Source organism: Pseudophryne corroboree, chromosome 2 (genome assembly GCF_028390025.1).
Source record: "Pseudophryne corroboree isolate aPseCor3 chromosome 2, aPseCor3.hap2, whole genome shotgun sequence".
In the NCBI taxonomy this organism is placed as follows: domain Eukaryota; kingdom Metazoa; phylum Chordata; class Amphibia; order Anura; family Myobatrachidae; genus Pseudophryne; species Pseudophryne corroboree.
This window is the reverse complement of record NC_086445.1, coordinates 97,101,268-97,117,489: the sequence shown is the minus strand read 5'-3', so window position 1 is coordinate 97,117,489 and position 16,222 is coordinate 97,101,268. Positions and strand designations below refer to the sequence as shown.

The 16,222-nt window shown below is 48.4% G+C and overlaps 1 protein-coding gene across 3 annotated transcripts in view; it reads right to left on the bottom strand.

The window, feature by feature from the left end:
- The window catches only part of DYNC2H1 (dynein cytoplasmic 2 heavy chain 1), a 1,021,614-nt gene that overhangs the window by 263,946 nt on the left and 741,446 nt on the right, over positions 1 to 16,222 (bottom strand). For all 3 annotated transcript variants that reach the window (XM_063951545.1, XM_063951543.1, XM_063951544.1), the window contains one exon: positions 5,603 to 5,678. In XM_063951545.1, coding sequence (XP_063807615.1) covers positions 5,603 to 5,678 — 76 coding nt within the window. The remainder of the gene's footprint in view (positions 1 to 5,602; positions 5,679 to 16,222) is intronic.

The window sequence follows — 16,222 nt, the reverse complement described above, 5'->3', positions numbered from 1 at the left end:
TTCACTCCCACATAATACCCTTTCTTGTGGTACTTGTAGTATCAGAAACACGTAACACCTCCTTCATTGCCCTTAACGTGTGGCCCTAATGAGAAATACGTTTGTTTATTCACCGTCGACACTGTATTCAGTGTCCGTGTCTGTGTCTGTGTCGACCGACTGAGGTAAAAGGGCGTTTTTAAAACCCCTGACGGTGTTTCTGAGACGCCTGGACCGGTCCTAATAGATTGTCGGCCGTCTCATGTCGTCAACCGACCTTGCAGCGTGTTGACATTCTCACGTAATTCTCTAAATAAGCCATCCATTCCGGTGTCGACTCCCTAGAGAGTGACATCACCATTACAGGCAATTTCTCCGCCTCCTCACCAACATCGTCCTCATACATGTCGACACACACGTACCGACACACAGCACACACACCGGGAATGCTCTGACAGAGGACAGGACCCACTAGCCCTTTGGGGAGACAGAGGGAGAGTCTGCCAGCACACACCAAAAACGCTATAATTATATAGGGACAACCTTATATAAGTGTTTCTCCCTTATAGCATCTTTTATATATATACAATATCGCCAAAATCAGTGCCCCCCCTCTCTGTTTTAACCCTGTTTCTGTAGTGCAGTGCAGGGGAGAGCCTGGGAGCCTTCTCTCCAGCTTTTCTGTGAGAGAAAATGGCGCTGTGTGCTGAGGAGATAGGCCCCGCCCCTTTTTCGGCGGGCTCGTCTCCCGCTATTTTTGAAGTTAGGCAGGGGTTAAATATCTCCATATAGCCTCTGTGGGCTATATGTGAGGTATTTTTTGCCTCTAATAAGGTTTTTATTTGCCTCTCAGAGCGCCCCCCCCAGCGCTCTGCACCCTCAGTGACTGTTGTGTGAAGTGTGCTGAGAGGAAAATGGCGCACAGCTGCAGTGCTGTGCGCTACCTTTATGAAGACTCAGGAGTCTTCAGCCGCCGATTTTGGACCTCTTCTCTCTTCAGCGTCTGCAAGGGGGCCGGCGGCGCGGCTCCGGTGACCATCCAGGCTGTACCTGTGATCGTCCCTCTGGAGCTAGTGTCCAGTAGCCAAGCAGCAAATCCACTCTGCACGCAGGTGAGTTCACTACTTCTCCCCTAAGTCCCTCGTTGCAGTGATCCTGTTGCCAGCAGGACTCACTGTAAAGTAAAAAACCTAAGCTAAACTTTCTCTAAGCAGCTCTTTAGGAGAGCCACCTAGATTGCACCCTTCTCGTTCGGGCACAAAATCTAACTGGAGTCTGGAGGAGGGTCATAGGGGGAGGAGCCAGTGCACACCACCTGATCTGGTAAAAGCTTTACTTTTTTGTGCCCTGTCTCCTGCGGAGCCGCTATTCCCCATGGTCCTTTCAGGAACCCCAGCATCCACTTAGGACGATAGAGAAATTGGTAATGAGAATCCTGCACCGCAAATCTCAGGAAAGCTTGATGTGGAGGATATATCGGGACGTGTAAGTAGGCATCTTTTATGCCGACTGACGCCATAAAATCCCCCCCTTCTAGACTGGAGATCACTGCTCGAAGAGATTCCATCTTGAACTTGAAAGTTTTCAAATACAGATTGAGGGATTTTAGTTTCAGGATCGGTCTGACCGAGCCGTCCGGCTTTGGCACGACAAAGAGGCTCGAATAGAACCCTTCTCCCCGTTGGGACTGGGGGTACCTGGACAATGACACTCTGTTGACACAGCTTTTGTATCGCCGCACTCACTACTTCCCTTTCTGGGATCGAAACTGGCAAGGCTGATTTCAAAAATCGGTGGGGGGCATCTCCTGAAACTCCAGTTTGTACCCTTGGGACACTATATCTAAGACCCAAGGATCTAGGCCCGAGTAAAACCAGACCTGACTGAAGAGTTGGAGACGGGCCCCCACCGGCACGGACTCCCGTAGGGGAGCCCCAGCGTCATGCGGTGGACTTGGCAGAGGCCGGGGAGGACTTTTGGTCCTGGGAGCCTGACACAGCAGGCAACCTTTTTCCCCTTCCTCTACCTTTTGAAGCAAGGAAGGAAGAGCCTCTTCCTTTTTTGTATTTGTTAGGCCGAAAGGACTGCATCTGATAATGGGGTGCCTTTTTCTGTTGTGCGGGAACATAAGGAAGAAAAGATGACTTACCCGCTGTAGCGGTAGACACCAGGTCAGCGAGGCCGTCACCAAACAAGACACTACCTTTATAAGGGAGAGCTTCCATAGCTTTCTTGGAGTCGGCATCAGCATTCCATTGATGAATCCACAGCGCTCTCCTGGCCGAGACTGCCATGGCATTAGCCATTGATCCCAAGAGGCCAATATCCCTTGCCGCATCCTTTAGGTAAGCTGCAGCGTCCCTGATATAACCAAGAGTCAAAAGAATGTAATCCCTATCGAGAGTATCCATGTCCGATACCAAATTATCAGCCCACTTAGCAATAGCACTACTCACCGATGCCAATGCCACGGCAGGTCTGAGGAGTGCATCTGTAGTGACATAAATGGCCTTTAATGTCGTTTCCTGCTTACGATCCGCAGGATCCTTGAGGGTAGCAGTGTCGGGAGACGGAAGCGCCACCTTCTTGGACAGCCGGCACAGAGCCTTGTCCACATTGGGAGATGACTCCCACTTTTCCCTGTCATCAGAGGGGACTCCCACTTTTCCCTGTCGTCAGAGGGGAAAGGATATGCCATAAAAATTATCTTGGGAATCTGCCACCTTTTATCAGGCGATTCCCAAGCTTTTTCACAAAGAGCGTTCAGTTCATGAGAGGGGGGAAACGTCACCTCAGGTTTCTTTCCCTTATACAAACATACCCTTGTATCAGGAACAGCAGGTACTTCAGAAATATGTAAAACATCTTTAATAGCCACAATCATGTACTGAATACTCTTAACCAATTTTGGATAAAAACTGGCAACACTATAGTCGACACTGGAGTCAGTCTGTGTCGGTATCCGTATCAGCTATTTGGGTAAATGAACGCTTTTGTGACCCTGAGGGGGCCTGTACCTGAGACAAGGTGTCCTCCATGGATTTTCTCCACGTTTGTGTCTGAGAATCAGATTTATCCAGCCTCTTAGACAATAACGCCACATTTGCATTCAATGTACTCAACAAATTCACCCAATCAGCAGTCGGCGGTGCCGACAGAGTCACTCCCAAATCCTTCTCTGCACCCCCCAGTAACTTCCTCCGGGGAGGAGCACTCAGCCTCAGACATGTCGACACTGTACCGACACACACACACTCACACTGGCAACAGGGGACAGACCCACAGGGAAGCCTGTTAGAGAGAACACAGAGGGAGTATACCAGCTCACACCCCAGTGCCCATATACTACTGAAACAATAATATGTGATCCCTGCGCTGTTTAAATAGCACCAATTTACTGTGCCCCCCCCCCCCCCCCCGTTTTGCTCCCTGTACTTGCTAAGGAGAGTGGAGGTCCGGGCCAGCGTCTCTGCAATGTCTGTGAAGAGAGAAAATGGCGCTGGTAAGCTGTGCGGGCTAAGCCACGCCCCCTCCCGGCGCGCTGTAGTCCCGCTCGATTTCAAATAATTATAATGGCGGGGGTCATATATTTAGTGCGTAGGCACTTATAACATGCTCTTTTGCCAGTTTAAAACTTCAGTAACCTGCTGCCCATGGCGCCACCCCCTGCGCCCTGCACCCTGTGAGTGCCGTTGGTGTGTGTGTGAGAGCATGGGGCGCAGCGCGGCCGCTGCGCTGTACATCAGTTACTGAAGTCTTTTGCCATCACTGAAGTCTTCTTTCTTCTGTATACTCACCCGGCTTCTTTCTTCTGGCTTCTGTGAGGGGGGTGACGGCGCGGCTCCGGGAACAAGCAGCTAGGCGCACCAAGTGATCGAACCCTCTGGAGCTAATGGTGTCCAGTAGCCTAAGAAGCAGAGCCTTTAACTCAGAAGAAGTAGGTCTGACTTCTCTCCCCTCACTCCCACGAAGCAGAGAGCCTGTAGCCAGCAGGTCTCCCTGAAAATAAAAAACCTAACTTAAAGTATTTTCAGAGAAACTCAGGAGAGCTCCCCTAGTGTGTGTCCAGTATCTCTGGGCACAGAATCTACCTGAGGTCTGGAGGAGGGGCATAGAGGGAGGAGCCAGTTCACACCCATTCAAAGTCTTATAGTGTGCCCATGTCTCCTGCGGATCCCGTCTATGCCCCATGGTCCTTTTGGAGTCCCCAGCATCCTCTTGGACATAAGAGAAAATAGATGTGGCAGATTTATTATTATTTATTTATTTATTACCAGTTATTTATATAGCGCACACATATTCCGCAGCGCTTTACAGAGAATATTTTGCCCATTCACATCAGTCCCTGCCCCAGTGGAGCTTACAATCTATATTCCCTATCACATGTACACACAGACACATTCACGCTAGTGTTAATTTTTGTTGGGAGCCAATTAACCTACCGGTATATTTTTGGATTGTGGGAGGAAACCGGAGTACCCGGAGGAAACCCACGCAAGTACGGGGAGAATATACAAACTCCGCACAGTTAGGGCCATGGTGGGAATTGAACCCATGACCTCAGTGCTGTGAGGCGGTAATGCTAACCATTACTCCATCCGTACTGCCAATTACGATGCAGATGCAGATGGAGGCAGATGCATTACGACCCCCATACTGCTCACTTCAACGGGCATGAGCCAGGAGTATTTAATCTACCAGGAGTCTCCTGGGATTCTGGGAGAATAGGTATATATATATATATATATATATATATTTAAAAATAGAAAAAATTATTGCGCCACTTGTGTTCACCAACGTTAAAAATGAGTATAGATCACGACAATAACACTCTGACACTCCCTAAATATTTAAAAGGGCGTCTGCTTAACCCCTAACAGGGATGGCGATTCCCTGTATAATTAAAGGTAGTTGGGGGGAGGGGGTTAGCGACCAATGGTGTCTAAAAGAATTGCACTTTAGGTAAATAAATTAAGATACAATTTATTAGTACATAAAAATTCTCCATAAAATTTAAAATGACAAAACCTTTTCTAAAAAATGGGATAAAAACTATACTTGATGAAGTCTTAAGGACGAAACGCGTTGGGTTATCTGGCAGTGACTACATACCAAGTTAAGGAATCTTTTTACTATTTATTCACTTTTAACTGGTATTATATTTGCATGTATAGTTTTTATCCCATTTTTTAGAAAAGGTTTTGTCATTTTAAATTTTATGGAGAATTTTTATGTACTAATAAATTGTATCTTAATTTATTTACCTAAAGTGCAATTCTTTTAGACACCATTGGTCGCTAACCCCCTCCCCCCAACTACATATATATATATATATATATATATATATAGCACCATGGGACAATATAGTGCCCTGCATCATACAGGTTGTGTAAATGTTACCTTGTGTGCATCTATGGGCTTCACAATCACTAACAACATACACAGTTTGTGAGTCTACTTATGAATCACAGAGATATGAACAATACCTAGAGATAGTCTGCAGATTTAGAATGTAATGTGCACTATTCAGACACATCTTCAGCAGAGATGTCTTACAGCAATAAAGGTAGGATTAGCAACTAATATTAGAAGTAAGCCCAAAGGGTCAGTTCTAAAGACGTACCTTCAAAGAGTCGATCAATAATATCATATGCAGCACGCAGGTCCGCAAGGGAAAACTCATAAAATTTTGTCCATCCCTAAATATAAAGATATATTTAAAACATATAGTTAAGAATTTTAAAATATTAAGTAAATGTAAATTTCCATACATATGAAAATGACAGTAGGTATGGATGGCTTTGCAGTTGAATAATGTAATGTCAGGGGTGCTTTAAGAGAGGAGGTGGCCGTGTCCTGCCTCCCCCGTTCGGGCCCCCTCATCTCTGCCGGCAGCGTTGAGAGTCTGAGCTTTAGAGGGCTCAGGCTCTACTACGCATACGCAGATCACACAGAAACTGGCGCATCGGCCATTTTCCCAGCGATTTCTCTACTGTGCATGTGCAAAACTCTGTGAAAATGGCCATTGCATCATTTTCACTGTGTTTAACAGCGCTGCGGACCCTGGTGCGGGACTCCGGAGGGCTGAGTATTCCAAAAAATGGGTGCAGCGTGTGCGGTGTGGACCCACCCTGGACTCAGGGGCCCGTGTGCGGACTCAGGGGCCCGTGTGCACCCATTATAGATACGCCAGTCAGTAAAGTAGACTGTAGTAATGTGATCTAATTGCATCATCTTTTGAGAAATGCACATAATACAGATAAAGCACACGTTAAACCTTTATGATCTGTGTACAGCCCATGTGTTTTTCTTATTAACATAAAACCTAACATGTCAATCATGCAGCGGCTGACAGGAGGTTGCGAGCGATATCACAACACCCATTCTGCACATGTGCAGACCACTACCATCGGGGTTTGCACACAAATCTGAACCAGCCCCATAACTCAGAGACACCTCTGGCCCATACACACTAGACGATATTGTCAACAATATCGCACATTTTAACCCTCCTTTTTTGTGTTTTTCCACCAAAATGCGTCTTAGTCGCAAAGTAATGTAATGTAATAGGACGCACAAGCAGCTTCGCACAGCATGCACAGTTGGCGGCCCGGGAGGGGAAACATCAGACGATATCGCTCATGGAGCCAATCGTCTAGTGTGTACGCATCTTTTGATCTGGGAGAGGAGAGGATTGTTGGAGAAAATAAAACAAATGGCATCTGCAAATATTTTTTATATTCATCTCTTACCATACACATTAAAAAAAAAGACAAAATTAAAAAAATTAAAATAAATAGTACTAGAGCCTCTTTACAGAATAGAATACCACTTATGTTGTGCATTACTTAGAATATGAGTTAACCTGAGCTCAGTAATGTATTCAGGAGGAGGGGGTGACATATAGGATAGCCGGAAATATAGTGCATAGACTCTGGCATAGTGTATCTTCTGCGCATGCACCAGTGGAATTATGATACCACTCCTGTCACTTGCTTTTGTATCCGACCCTGTCTGAGCCTATTAACACACTGACATTAGCGTACACTGGTGGTCATTCCGAGTTGTTCGCTCGCTAGCTGCTTTTAGCAGCATTGCACACGCTAGGCTGCCGCCCTCTGGGAGTGTATCTTAGCAGAATAGTGAACGAAATGTTAGCAGAACTGCTACTAAATAATTTGTTGCAGTTTCTGAGTAGCTCCAGACCTACTCCTAGATTGCGATCACCTCGGTCCGTTTAGTTCCTGGTTTGATGTCACAAACACGCCCAGCGTTCGGGCAGCCACTCCCCCGTTTCTCCAGCCACTCCTGCGTTTTTACCTGGCACGCCTGCGTTTTTTATCACACTCCCTGAAAACGGCCAGTTACCTCCCAGAAACGCCCCTTTCCTGTCAATCACTCACAGATCAGCACAGCGACTGAAAAGCGTAGCTCAGACCTGTGTAAAATTGCTTAGTTTGATGTTAAAATACTTAGCGCATGCGCGCTGCGTACCATGCGCATGTGCATTTTCCACCTAATCGCTGCGTTGCGAAAAACGGCAACGAGCGAACAACTCGGAATGACCACCACTGTGTGCCATAGTTGAGAGGAGCCAATGCTGTAAAATAACATAGGTATTGCTGTCCTGCATTGAATAACTTTTAGAACTGTAAATGCATAGACCTCAGTACATGAAATACAAGGCAGATGAAGAACTGTACACCTCCGCTTCCCAGAAATAGCCACATAATACACTCTACTGTCTGTCTCAGCAAATTCTCAGGGGTCTCCAGCCTGGCCCCTGTGTATTAGACGCAATGCAAAGTATAAATGAGTCCTGCTCAAAATTATTCATTGCCATGTAGACTCAGAATAAATTAACATAATCGCAAATCAAGACTAAATAGAAAGACTGATTCGGTTTTACTCGGTTTTCAAAACCGAATCTTATTGGCTCACTGATGTCACGTGTTTTGGATAGCCAATAAGATTCGGTTTTGAGAACCGAGTAAAACCGAGTAACACCGAATCCGCTCATCACTAAGAAAGATAAGAGGCAAATAATTGCTAACTGAATGGAGTATGAAGTAAAAAGTACCAGGGGAATTAAGATTTATGGGATGCATTAGTGTAAAAACGAGTTTTATGGTAAGAACTTACCTTTGTTAAAACTCTTTCTGCGAGGTACACTGGGCTCCACAAGGAATGGACAATGTGGTGTAGAATAGGATCTTGATCCGAGGCACCAACAGGCTCAAAGCTTTGACTGTTCCCAGAATGCTTGCGCCGCCTCCTATATCACCCCGCCTCCCTGCACAGGAGCTCAGTTTTTAGTTAACCAGTCCAATGCAGTAGCAGGAAAAGAGACGACAACGGTTAGTAGCCACAACACCGCATACTCACGACAGGAGATGTGTCAGCGGCTAATGCCATACCAACCCAAAGAAGCTAAGTGCGTCAGGGTGGGCGCCTTGTGGAGCCCAGTGTACCTCGCAGAAAGAGTTTTAACAAAGGTAAGTTCTTACCATAAAACTCGTTTTCTGCTGCGGGGTACACTGGGCTCCACAAGGAATGGACAATGGGGATGTCCTAAAGCAGTTCCTTATGGGAGGGGACGCACTGTAGCGGGCACAAGAACCCGGCGTCCAAAGGAAGCATCCTGGGAAGCGGCAGTATCGAAGGCATAGAACCTTATGAACGTGTTCACAGAGGACCACGTAGCCACCTTGCACAATTGTTCAAGGGTCGCACCACGTTGGGCCGCCCATGAAGGTCCAACAGACCAAGTAGAATGGGCCGTAATGTGAGCAGGAGCAGAGAGACCAGCCTTCACATAAGCATGTGCAATCACCATTCTAATCCATCTGGCCAGAGTTTGCTTGTGAGCAGGCCAGCCCCGTTTGTGAAACCAAAACACAACAAAAAGAGAATCAGATTTCCTAATAGGAGAACTTCTCTTCACATAGATACGGAGAGCCCGTACCACATCCAAAGACCGCTCTTTGGGAGACAGATCAGGAGAAACAAGTGCCGGAACAACAATCTCCTGATTAAGGTGGAACGAAGAAACCACCTTAGGTAGATAGCCGGGACGAGTCCTAAGAACCGCCTGGTAACGGTGAAATATCAGATATAGGGAACTACAGGACAAGGCACCCAAATCTGACACTCTTCTAGCTGAAGCAATAGCCAGCAGAAACACCACCTTAAGGGAAAGCCACTTAAGGTCAGCTGAACCAAGAGGTTCAAACGGAGACTCTTGTAACGCCTCCAAAACCACCGCCAAGTCCCAAGGAGCCACAGGCGGGACATAGGGAGGTTGGATACGCAACACGCCCTGAGTAAAGGTATGCACATCAGGTAAGGTCGCAATTTTTCTCTGAAACCACACCGACAAGGCAGATATTTGAACCTTGAGGGAGGCCAGACGCAGGCCTAAGTCCAGGCCCTGCTGAAGAAAAACCAACAACTTGACTATACTAAACTTGGAAGCGTCATAATCGTTAGACGCGCACCAAACAAGGTAAGAATGCCAGACCCTATAGTAAATCCGAGCAGAAGCCGGTTTCCGGGCCCGCAACATAGTTTGAATGACCGCCTCAGAAAACCCTTTAGCCCTTAAGACGGAAGCTTCAAGAGCCACGCTGTCAAAGACAGCCGGGCTAGGTCCTGGTAGACACAGGGGCCCTGAACGAGGAGGTCTGGGCGTTGTGGAAGTAAAATTGGACACTCTGACGATAGGCCTTGCAGGTCTGAGAACCAGTGCCGTCTGGGCCACACTGGAGCTATGAGAAGCAGAATTCCTTTTTCTTGCTTGAACTTCCGACTTACCCTGGGCAGGAGTGACACCGGAGGGAACACGTACGGCGGCCGAAACCTCCACGGTACTGCCAGAGCATCCACAAATGCTGCTTGAGGATCCCTTGTCCTTGTTCTGAAGACCGGAACCTTGTGATTGTTTTGAAACGCCATCAGATCTACTTCTGGAAGGCCCCACCTTTCCACTAGGAGTTGAAACACTTCTGGATGGAGGCCCCACTCGCCGGCATGCATGTCCTGACGACTAAGAAAGTGCGCTTCCAAATTCAGGACTCCCGGAATTAATATTGCCAATATGGCCGGTAGATGGCCTTCTGCCCACTGTAGAATCCGTGAGACTTCCTTCATTGCTAGGAGGCTTCGAGTGCCGCCTTGATGATTTATGTAAGCCACTGTGGTGGCGTTGTCTGACTGTACTTGAACAGGACGGTTCTGAATTAAATGCTGGGCCAGGTTCAAGGCATTGAAGACCGCCCGCAACTCAAGAATATTGATCGAGAGGAGGGACTCCTCCTTGGTCCACCGCCCTTGAAGGGAGTGTTGCTCCAGCACCGCGCCCCAGCCTCTTAGACTGGCATCTGTCGTCAACAGGACCAAGTCGGATATCCAGAACGGACGGCCCCTGCACAGTTGTTGGTCCCGGAGCCACCAGAGCAGCGACAGACGGACCTCCGGAGTCAATGAGATCATTTGAGACCTGATCCGGTGAGGCAGGCCGTCCCATTTGGCTAAAATCAGCCTCTGGAGAGGGCGAGAGTGAAATTGAGCGTACTCCACCATGTCGAATGCTGACACCATGAGGCCCAGCACCTGCATCGCCGAATTTATCGACACTTGCGGACGAGATAGGAAGCAACGAATCCTGTCCTGAAGTTTCAGGACTTTCTCCTGAGACAGGAACAACCATTGGTTGGTTGCTCTGAGCAGGGATCAGGGATGACTTCTTCCAGTTGATGAGCCACCCGTGGGCTTGCAGAAACCAGACCGTCACATCTAGATGACGCAGGAGAAGATCTGGGGAATTTGCCAGGATTAACAAGTCGTCAAAATACGGCAGTATCCTGACCCCTTGACGGCGGAGTACCACCGTCATCACCGCCATGACTTTTGTAAAGACTTGCGGAGCCGTTGTTAAACCAAAAGGTAACGCCCGAAACTGGTAATGGCAGTTGCCAATCGCAAATCTCAGGTATTGCTGATGAGACACTGCTATAGGAATATGCAGGTAAGCATCCTGTATATCCAGGGAGACCATGAAGTCCCCAGGTTCCAAGGCCAGAACTATAGAGCGAAGGGTTTCCATCCGGAACTTGGAAACCTTCACAAACCTGTTCAATGCCTTGAGGTTGAGAATGGTCCGGGAGGACCCATTCGGCTTTGGGACTAGAAACAACGGAGAACAGTACCCCCGGCCCCTCTGCACAAGAGGCACCTGTACTACGACTCCTGTATCCAGGAGGGTCTGTACCACCGAATGTAGAGTGTTTGCCTTTGTCTTGTCCAACGGGACATCTGTCTGGCAAAATCGATAAGGGGGTCGGTTTTTGAAGGCTATGGCATAACCACGAGTAACGACTTTCCGTACCCAGGCATCTGAAGTAGTCTTCAACCATTCCTGGGTATACCCTAGAAGCCAGCCCCCCACCCTGGGATCCCCCAGAGGGAGGCCCGACCCGTCATGCGGCAGGCTTATCTGTCTTGGAAGCTGGCTCTTTTGGGCTTAGGCTTACCAGGTTTGGAAGTGCGGGCTTGCTTGTTGTACGCCTGACCTTTTGCTTTACCTGAAGGACGAAAGGGGCGAAAGGAAGTACCTTTAGCCTTCGACTCAGAAGGAGCAGTACTTGGCAGACAGGCAGTTTTGGCAGTAGCCAAGTCAGCCACAATCTTATTTAAATCCTCCCCAAACAGAATATCTCCCTTAATAGGGAGTACTTCCAGGGTTTTTCTAGAGTCCAGATCCACAGACCAGGATCTCAGCCACAATATCCGGCGAGCCAGGACTGACGTAGTACAGGCCTTGGCTGCCAGGATTCCGGCATCAGAAGCCGCCTCTTTAATATAACGAGAAGCTGTGACAATATAAGATAAGCATTGTCTAGCATGGTCAGAGGAAATTTCAGCATCTAACTCCAAGGACCATGCTTCAATGGCCTCTGCAGCCCAAGCAGCTGCAATAGTGGGCCTTTGTGCAGCACCCGTGAGGGTGTAAATCGCTTTCAGACAACCCTCCACACGTTTATCCATAGGCTCTTTTAGAGACGTGACGGTGGTGACCGGTAGAGCTGAGGAAACCACTATCCTAGCCACATGTGAGTCCAGTGGAGGAGGCGTTTCCCAATTCTTAGACAGCTCCGGCGCGAGGGGATAGCGAGCCAGCATCTTCTTTTGAGGCACAAACTTCGTACCCGGGTTTTCCCAGGGTTCCTGACGTATATCAATTAGGTGGTCAGAGTGAGGTAAAATAAGAATTTACTTACCGATAATTCTATTTCTCGTAGTCCGTAGTGGATGCTGGGGACTCCGTAAGGACCATGGGGAATAGCGGCTCCGCAGGAGACTGGGCACATCTAAAGAAAGCTTTAGGACTATCTGGTGTGCACTGGCTCCTCCCCCTCTGACCCTCCTCCAAGCCTCAGTTAGGATACTGTGCCCGGACGAGCGTACACAATAAGGAAGGATTTTGAATCCCGGGTAAGACTCATACCAGCCACACCAATCACACTGTACAACTTGTGATCTGAACCCAGTTAACAGCAGGATAGAGGAGCCTCTAGAAAATATGGCTCACTACAGCAATAACCCGATTTTTTTTTTTTGGTAACAATAACTATGTACCAGTATTGCAGACAATCCGCACTTGGGATGGGCGCCCAGCATCCACTACGGACTACGAGAAATAGAATTATCGGTAAGTAAATTCTTATTTTCTCTAACGTCCTAAGTGGATGCTGGGGACTCCGTAAGGACCATGGGGATTATACCAAAGCTCCCAAACGGGCGGGAGAGTGCGGATGACTCTGCAGCACCAAATGAGAGAACTCCAGGTCCTCCTCAGCCAGGGTATCAATTATGTAGAATTTTACAAACGTATTTGCTCCTGACCAAGTAGCTGCTCGGCAAAGTTGTAAAGCCGAGGCCCCTCGGGCAGCCGCCCAAGATGAGCCCACCTTCCTTGTGGAGTGGGCATTTACAGATTTTTGGCTGTGGCAGGCCTGCCACAGAATGTGCAAGCTGAATTGTACTACAAATCCAACGAGCAATAGTCTGCTTAGAAGCAGGAGCACCCAGCTTGTTGGGTGCATACAGTATAAACAGCGAGTCAGTTTTCCTGACTCCAGCCGTCCTGGAAACATATATTTTCAGGGCCCTGACAACGTCTAGCAACTTGGAGTCCTCCAAGTCCCTAGTAGCCACAGGCACCACAATAGGTTGGTTCAGGTGAAACGCTGAAAACACCTTAGGGAGAAACTGAGGACGAGTCCTCAATTCCGCCCTGTCCGAATGGAAAATCAGATAAGGGCTTTTACAGGATAAAGCCGCCAATTCTGACACGCGCCTGGCCCAGGCCAGGGCCAACAGCATGACCACTTTCCATGTGAGATATCTTAACTCCACAGATTTAAGTGGTTCAAACCAATGTGACTTTTGGAACCCAAAAACTACATTGAGATCCCAAAGTGCCACTGGAGGCACAAAAGGAGGCTGTATATGCAGTACCCCTTTTACAAACGTCTGAACTTCAGGGACTGAAGCTAGTTCTTTTTGGAAGAAAATTGACAGGCCGAAATTTGAACCTTAATGGACCCCAATTTCAGGCCCATAGACACTCCTGTTTGCAGGAAATGTAGGAATCGACCCAGTTGAATTTCCTCCGTCGGGCCTTACTGGCCTCGCACCACGCAACATATTTTCGCCAAATGCGGTGATAATGTTTTGCGGTTACATCCTTCCTGGCTTTGATCAGGATAGGGATGACTTCATCCGGAATGCCTTTTTTCCTTCAGGATCCGGCGTTCAACCGCCATGCCGTCAAACGCAGCCGCGGTAAGTCTTGGAACAGACAGGGTCCTTGCTGGAGCAGGTCCCTTCTTAGAGGTAGAGGCCACGGATCTTCCGTGAGCATCTCTTGAAGTTCCGGTTACCAAGTCCTTCTTGGCCAATCCGGAGCCACGAATATAGTGCTTACTCCTCTCCATCTTATCAATCTCAGTACCTTGGGTATGAGAGGCAGAGGAGGGAACACATACACTGACTGGTACACCCACGGTGTTACCAGAGCGTCTACAGCTATTGCCTGAGGGTCCCTTGACCTGGCGCAATACCTGTCGAGTTTTTCCCAACGGTTTATAATCATGTGGAAGACTTCTGGGTGAAGTCTCCACTCTCCCGGGTGGAGGTCGTCCTGGGAAGTCTGCTTCCCAGTTGTCCACTCCCGGAATGAATACTGCTGACAGTGTTATCACATGATTTTCCGCCCAGCGAAGAATCCTTGCAGCTTCTGCCATTGCCCTCCTGCTTCTTGTGCCACCCTGTCTGTTTACGTGGGTGACTGCCGTGATGTTGTCCAACTGGATCAACACCGGCTGACCTTGAAGCAGAGGTCTTGCTAAGCTTAGAGCATTGTAAATGGCCCTTAGCTTCAGGATATTTATGTGAAGTAATGTCTCCAGGCTTGACCATAAGCCCTGGATATTCCTTCCCTGTGTGACTGCTCCCCAGCCTCGCAGGCTGGCATCCGTGGTCATCAGGACCCAGTCCTGAATGCCGAATCTGCGGCCCTCTAGAAGATGAGCACTCTGCAACCACCACAGGAGGGACACCCTTGTCCTTGGTGACAGGGTTATCCGCTGATGCATCTGAAGATGCGACCCGGACCATTTGTCCAGCAGGTCCCACTGGAAAGTTCTTGCGTGGAATCTGCCGAATGGGATTGCTTCGTAGGAAGCCACCATTTTACCCAGAACCCTTGTGTACTGAGACTTGGCTCGGTTTTAGGAGGTTCCTGACTAGCTCGGATAACTCCCTGGCTTTCTCCTCCGGGAGAAACACCTTTTTCTGGACTGTGTCCAGGATCATCCCTAGGAACAGAAGACAAGTCGTCGGAACCAGCTGCGATTTTGGAATATTGAGAATCCAATCGTGCTGCCGCAACACTACCTGAGATAGTGCTACACCGACCTCCAACTGTTCCCTGGATCTTACCCTTATCAGGGAATCGTCCAAGTAAAGGATAACTAAAATTCCCTTCCTTCGAAGGAATATCATCATTTCGGCCATTACCTTGGTAAAGACCCGGGGTGCCGTGGACCATCCATACGGCAGCGTCTGAACTGATAGTGACAGTTCTGTACCATAAACCTGAGGTACCCTTGATGAGAAGGGTAAATTTTGACATGAAGGTAAGCATCCTTGATGTCCCGAGACATCATGTAGTCCCCTTCTTCCAGGTTCGCAATCACTGCTCTGAGTGACTCAATCTTGAATTTGAACCTCTGTATGTAAGTGTTCAAAGATTTTAGATTTAGAATCGGTCTCACCGAGCCGTCCGGCTTCGGTACCACAACAGTGTGGAATAATACCCCGTTCCCTGTTGCCGGAGGGGTACCTTGATTATCACCTGCTGGGAATACAGCTTGTGAATGGCTTCCAAAACTGTCTCCCTGTCAGAAGGAGACATCGGTAAAGCCGACTTTAGGAAACGGCGAGGGGGAGACGTCTCGAATTCTAATTTGTACCCCTGAGATATCACCTGAAGGATCCAGGGGTCTACTTGCGAGTGAGCCCACTGCGCGCTGAAATTCATTGAGACGGGCCCCCCACCGTGCCTGATTCTGCTTGTAAAGCCCCAGCGTCATACTGAGGGCTTGGCAGAGGCGGGAGAGGGTTTCTGTTCCTGGGAACTGGCTGGTTTCTGCAGCCTTTTTCCTCTCCCTCTGTCACGGGGCAGAAATGAGGAACCTTTTGCCCGCTTGTCCACGAAAAGACTGCGCCTGATAATACGGCATCTTCTCATGTTGAGAGGCGACCTGGGGTACAAACGTGGATTTCCCAGCTGTTGCCGTGGCCACCAGGTCTGAAAGACCGACCCCAAATAACTCCTCCCCTTAATAAGGCAATACTTCCTAATGCCGTTTGGAATACGCATCACCTGACCACTGACGTGTCCATAACCCTCTACTGGTAGAAATGGACAACGCACTTAAACTTGATGCCAGTCGGCAAATATTCCGCTGTGCATCACGCATATATAGAAATGCATCTTTTAAATGCTCTATAGGCAAAAATATACTGTCCCTATCTAGGGTATCAATATTTTCAGTCAGGGAATCCGACCACGCCAAGCCAGCACTGCACATCCAGGCTGAGGCGATTGCTGGTCGCAGTATAACACCAGTATGTGTGTAAATACATTTTAGGATACCCTCCTGCTTTCTATCAGCAG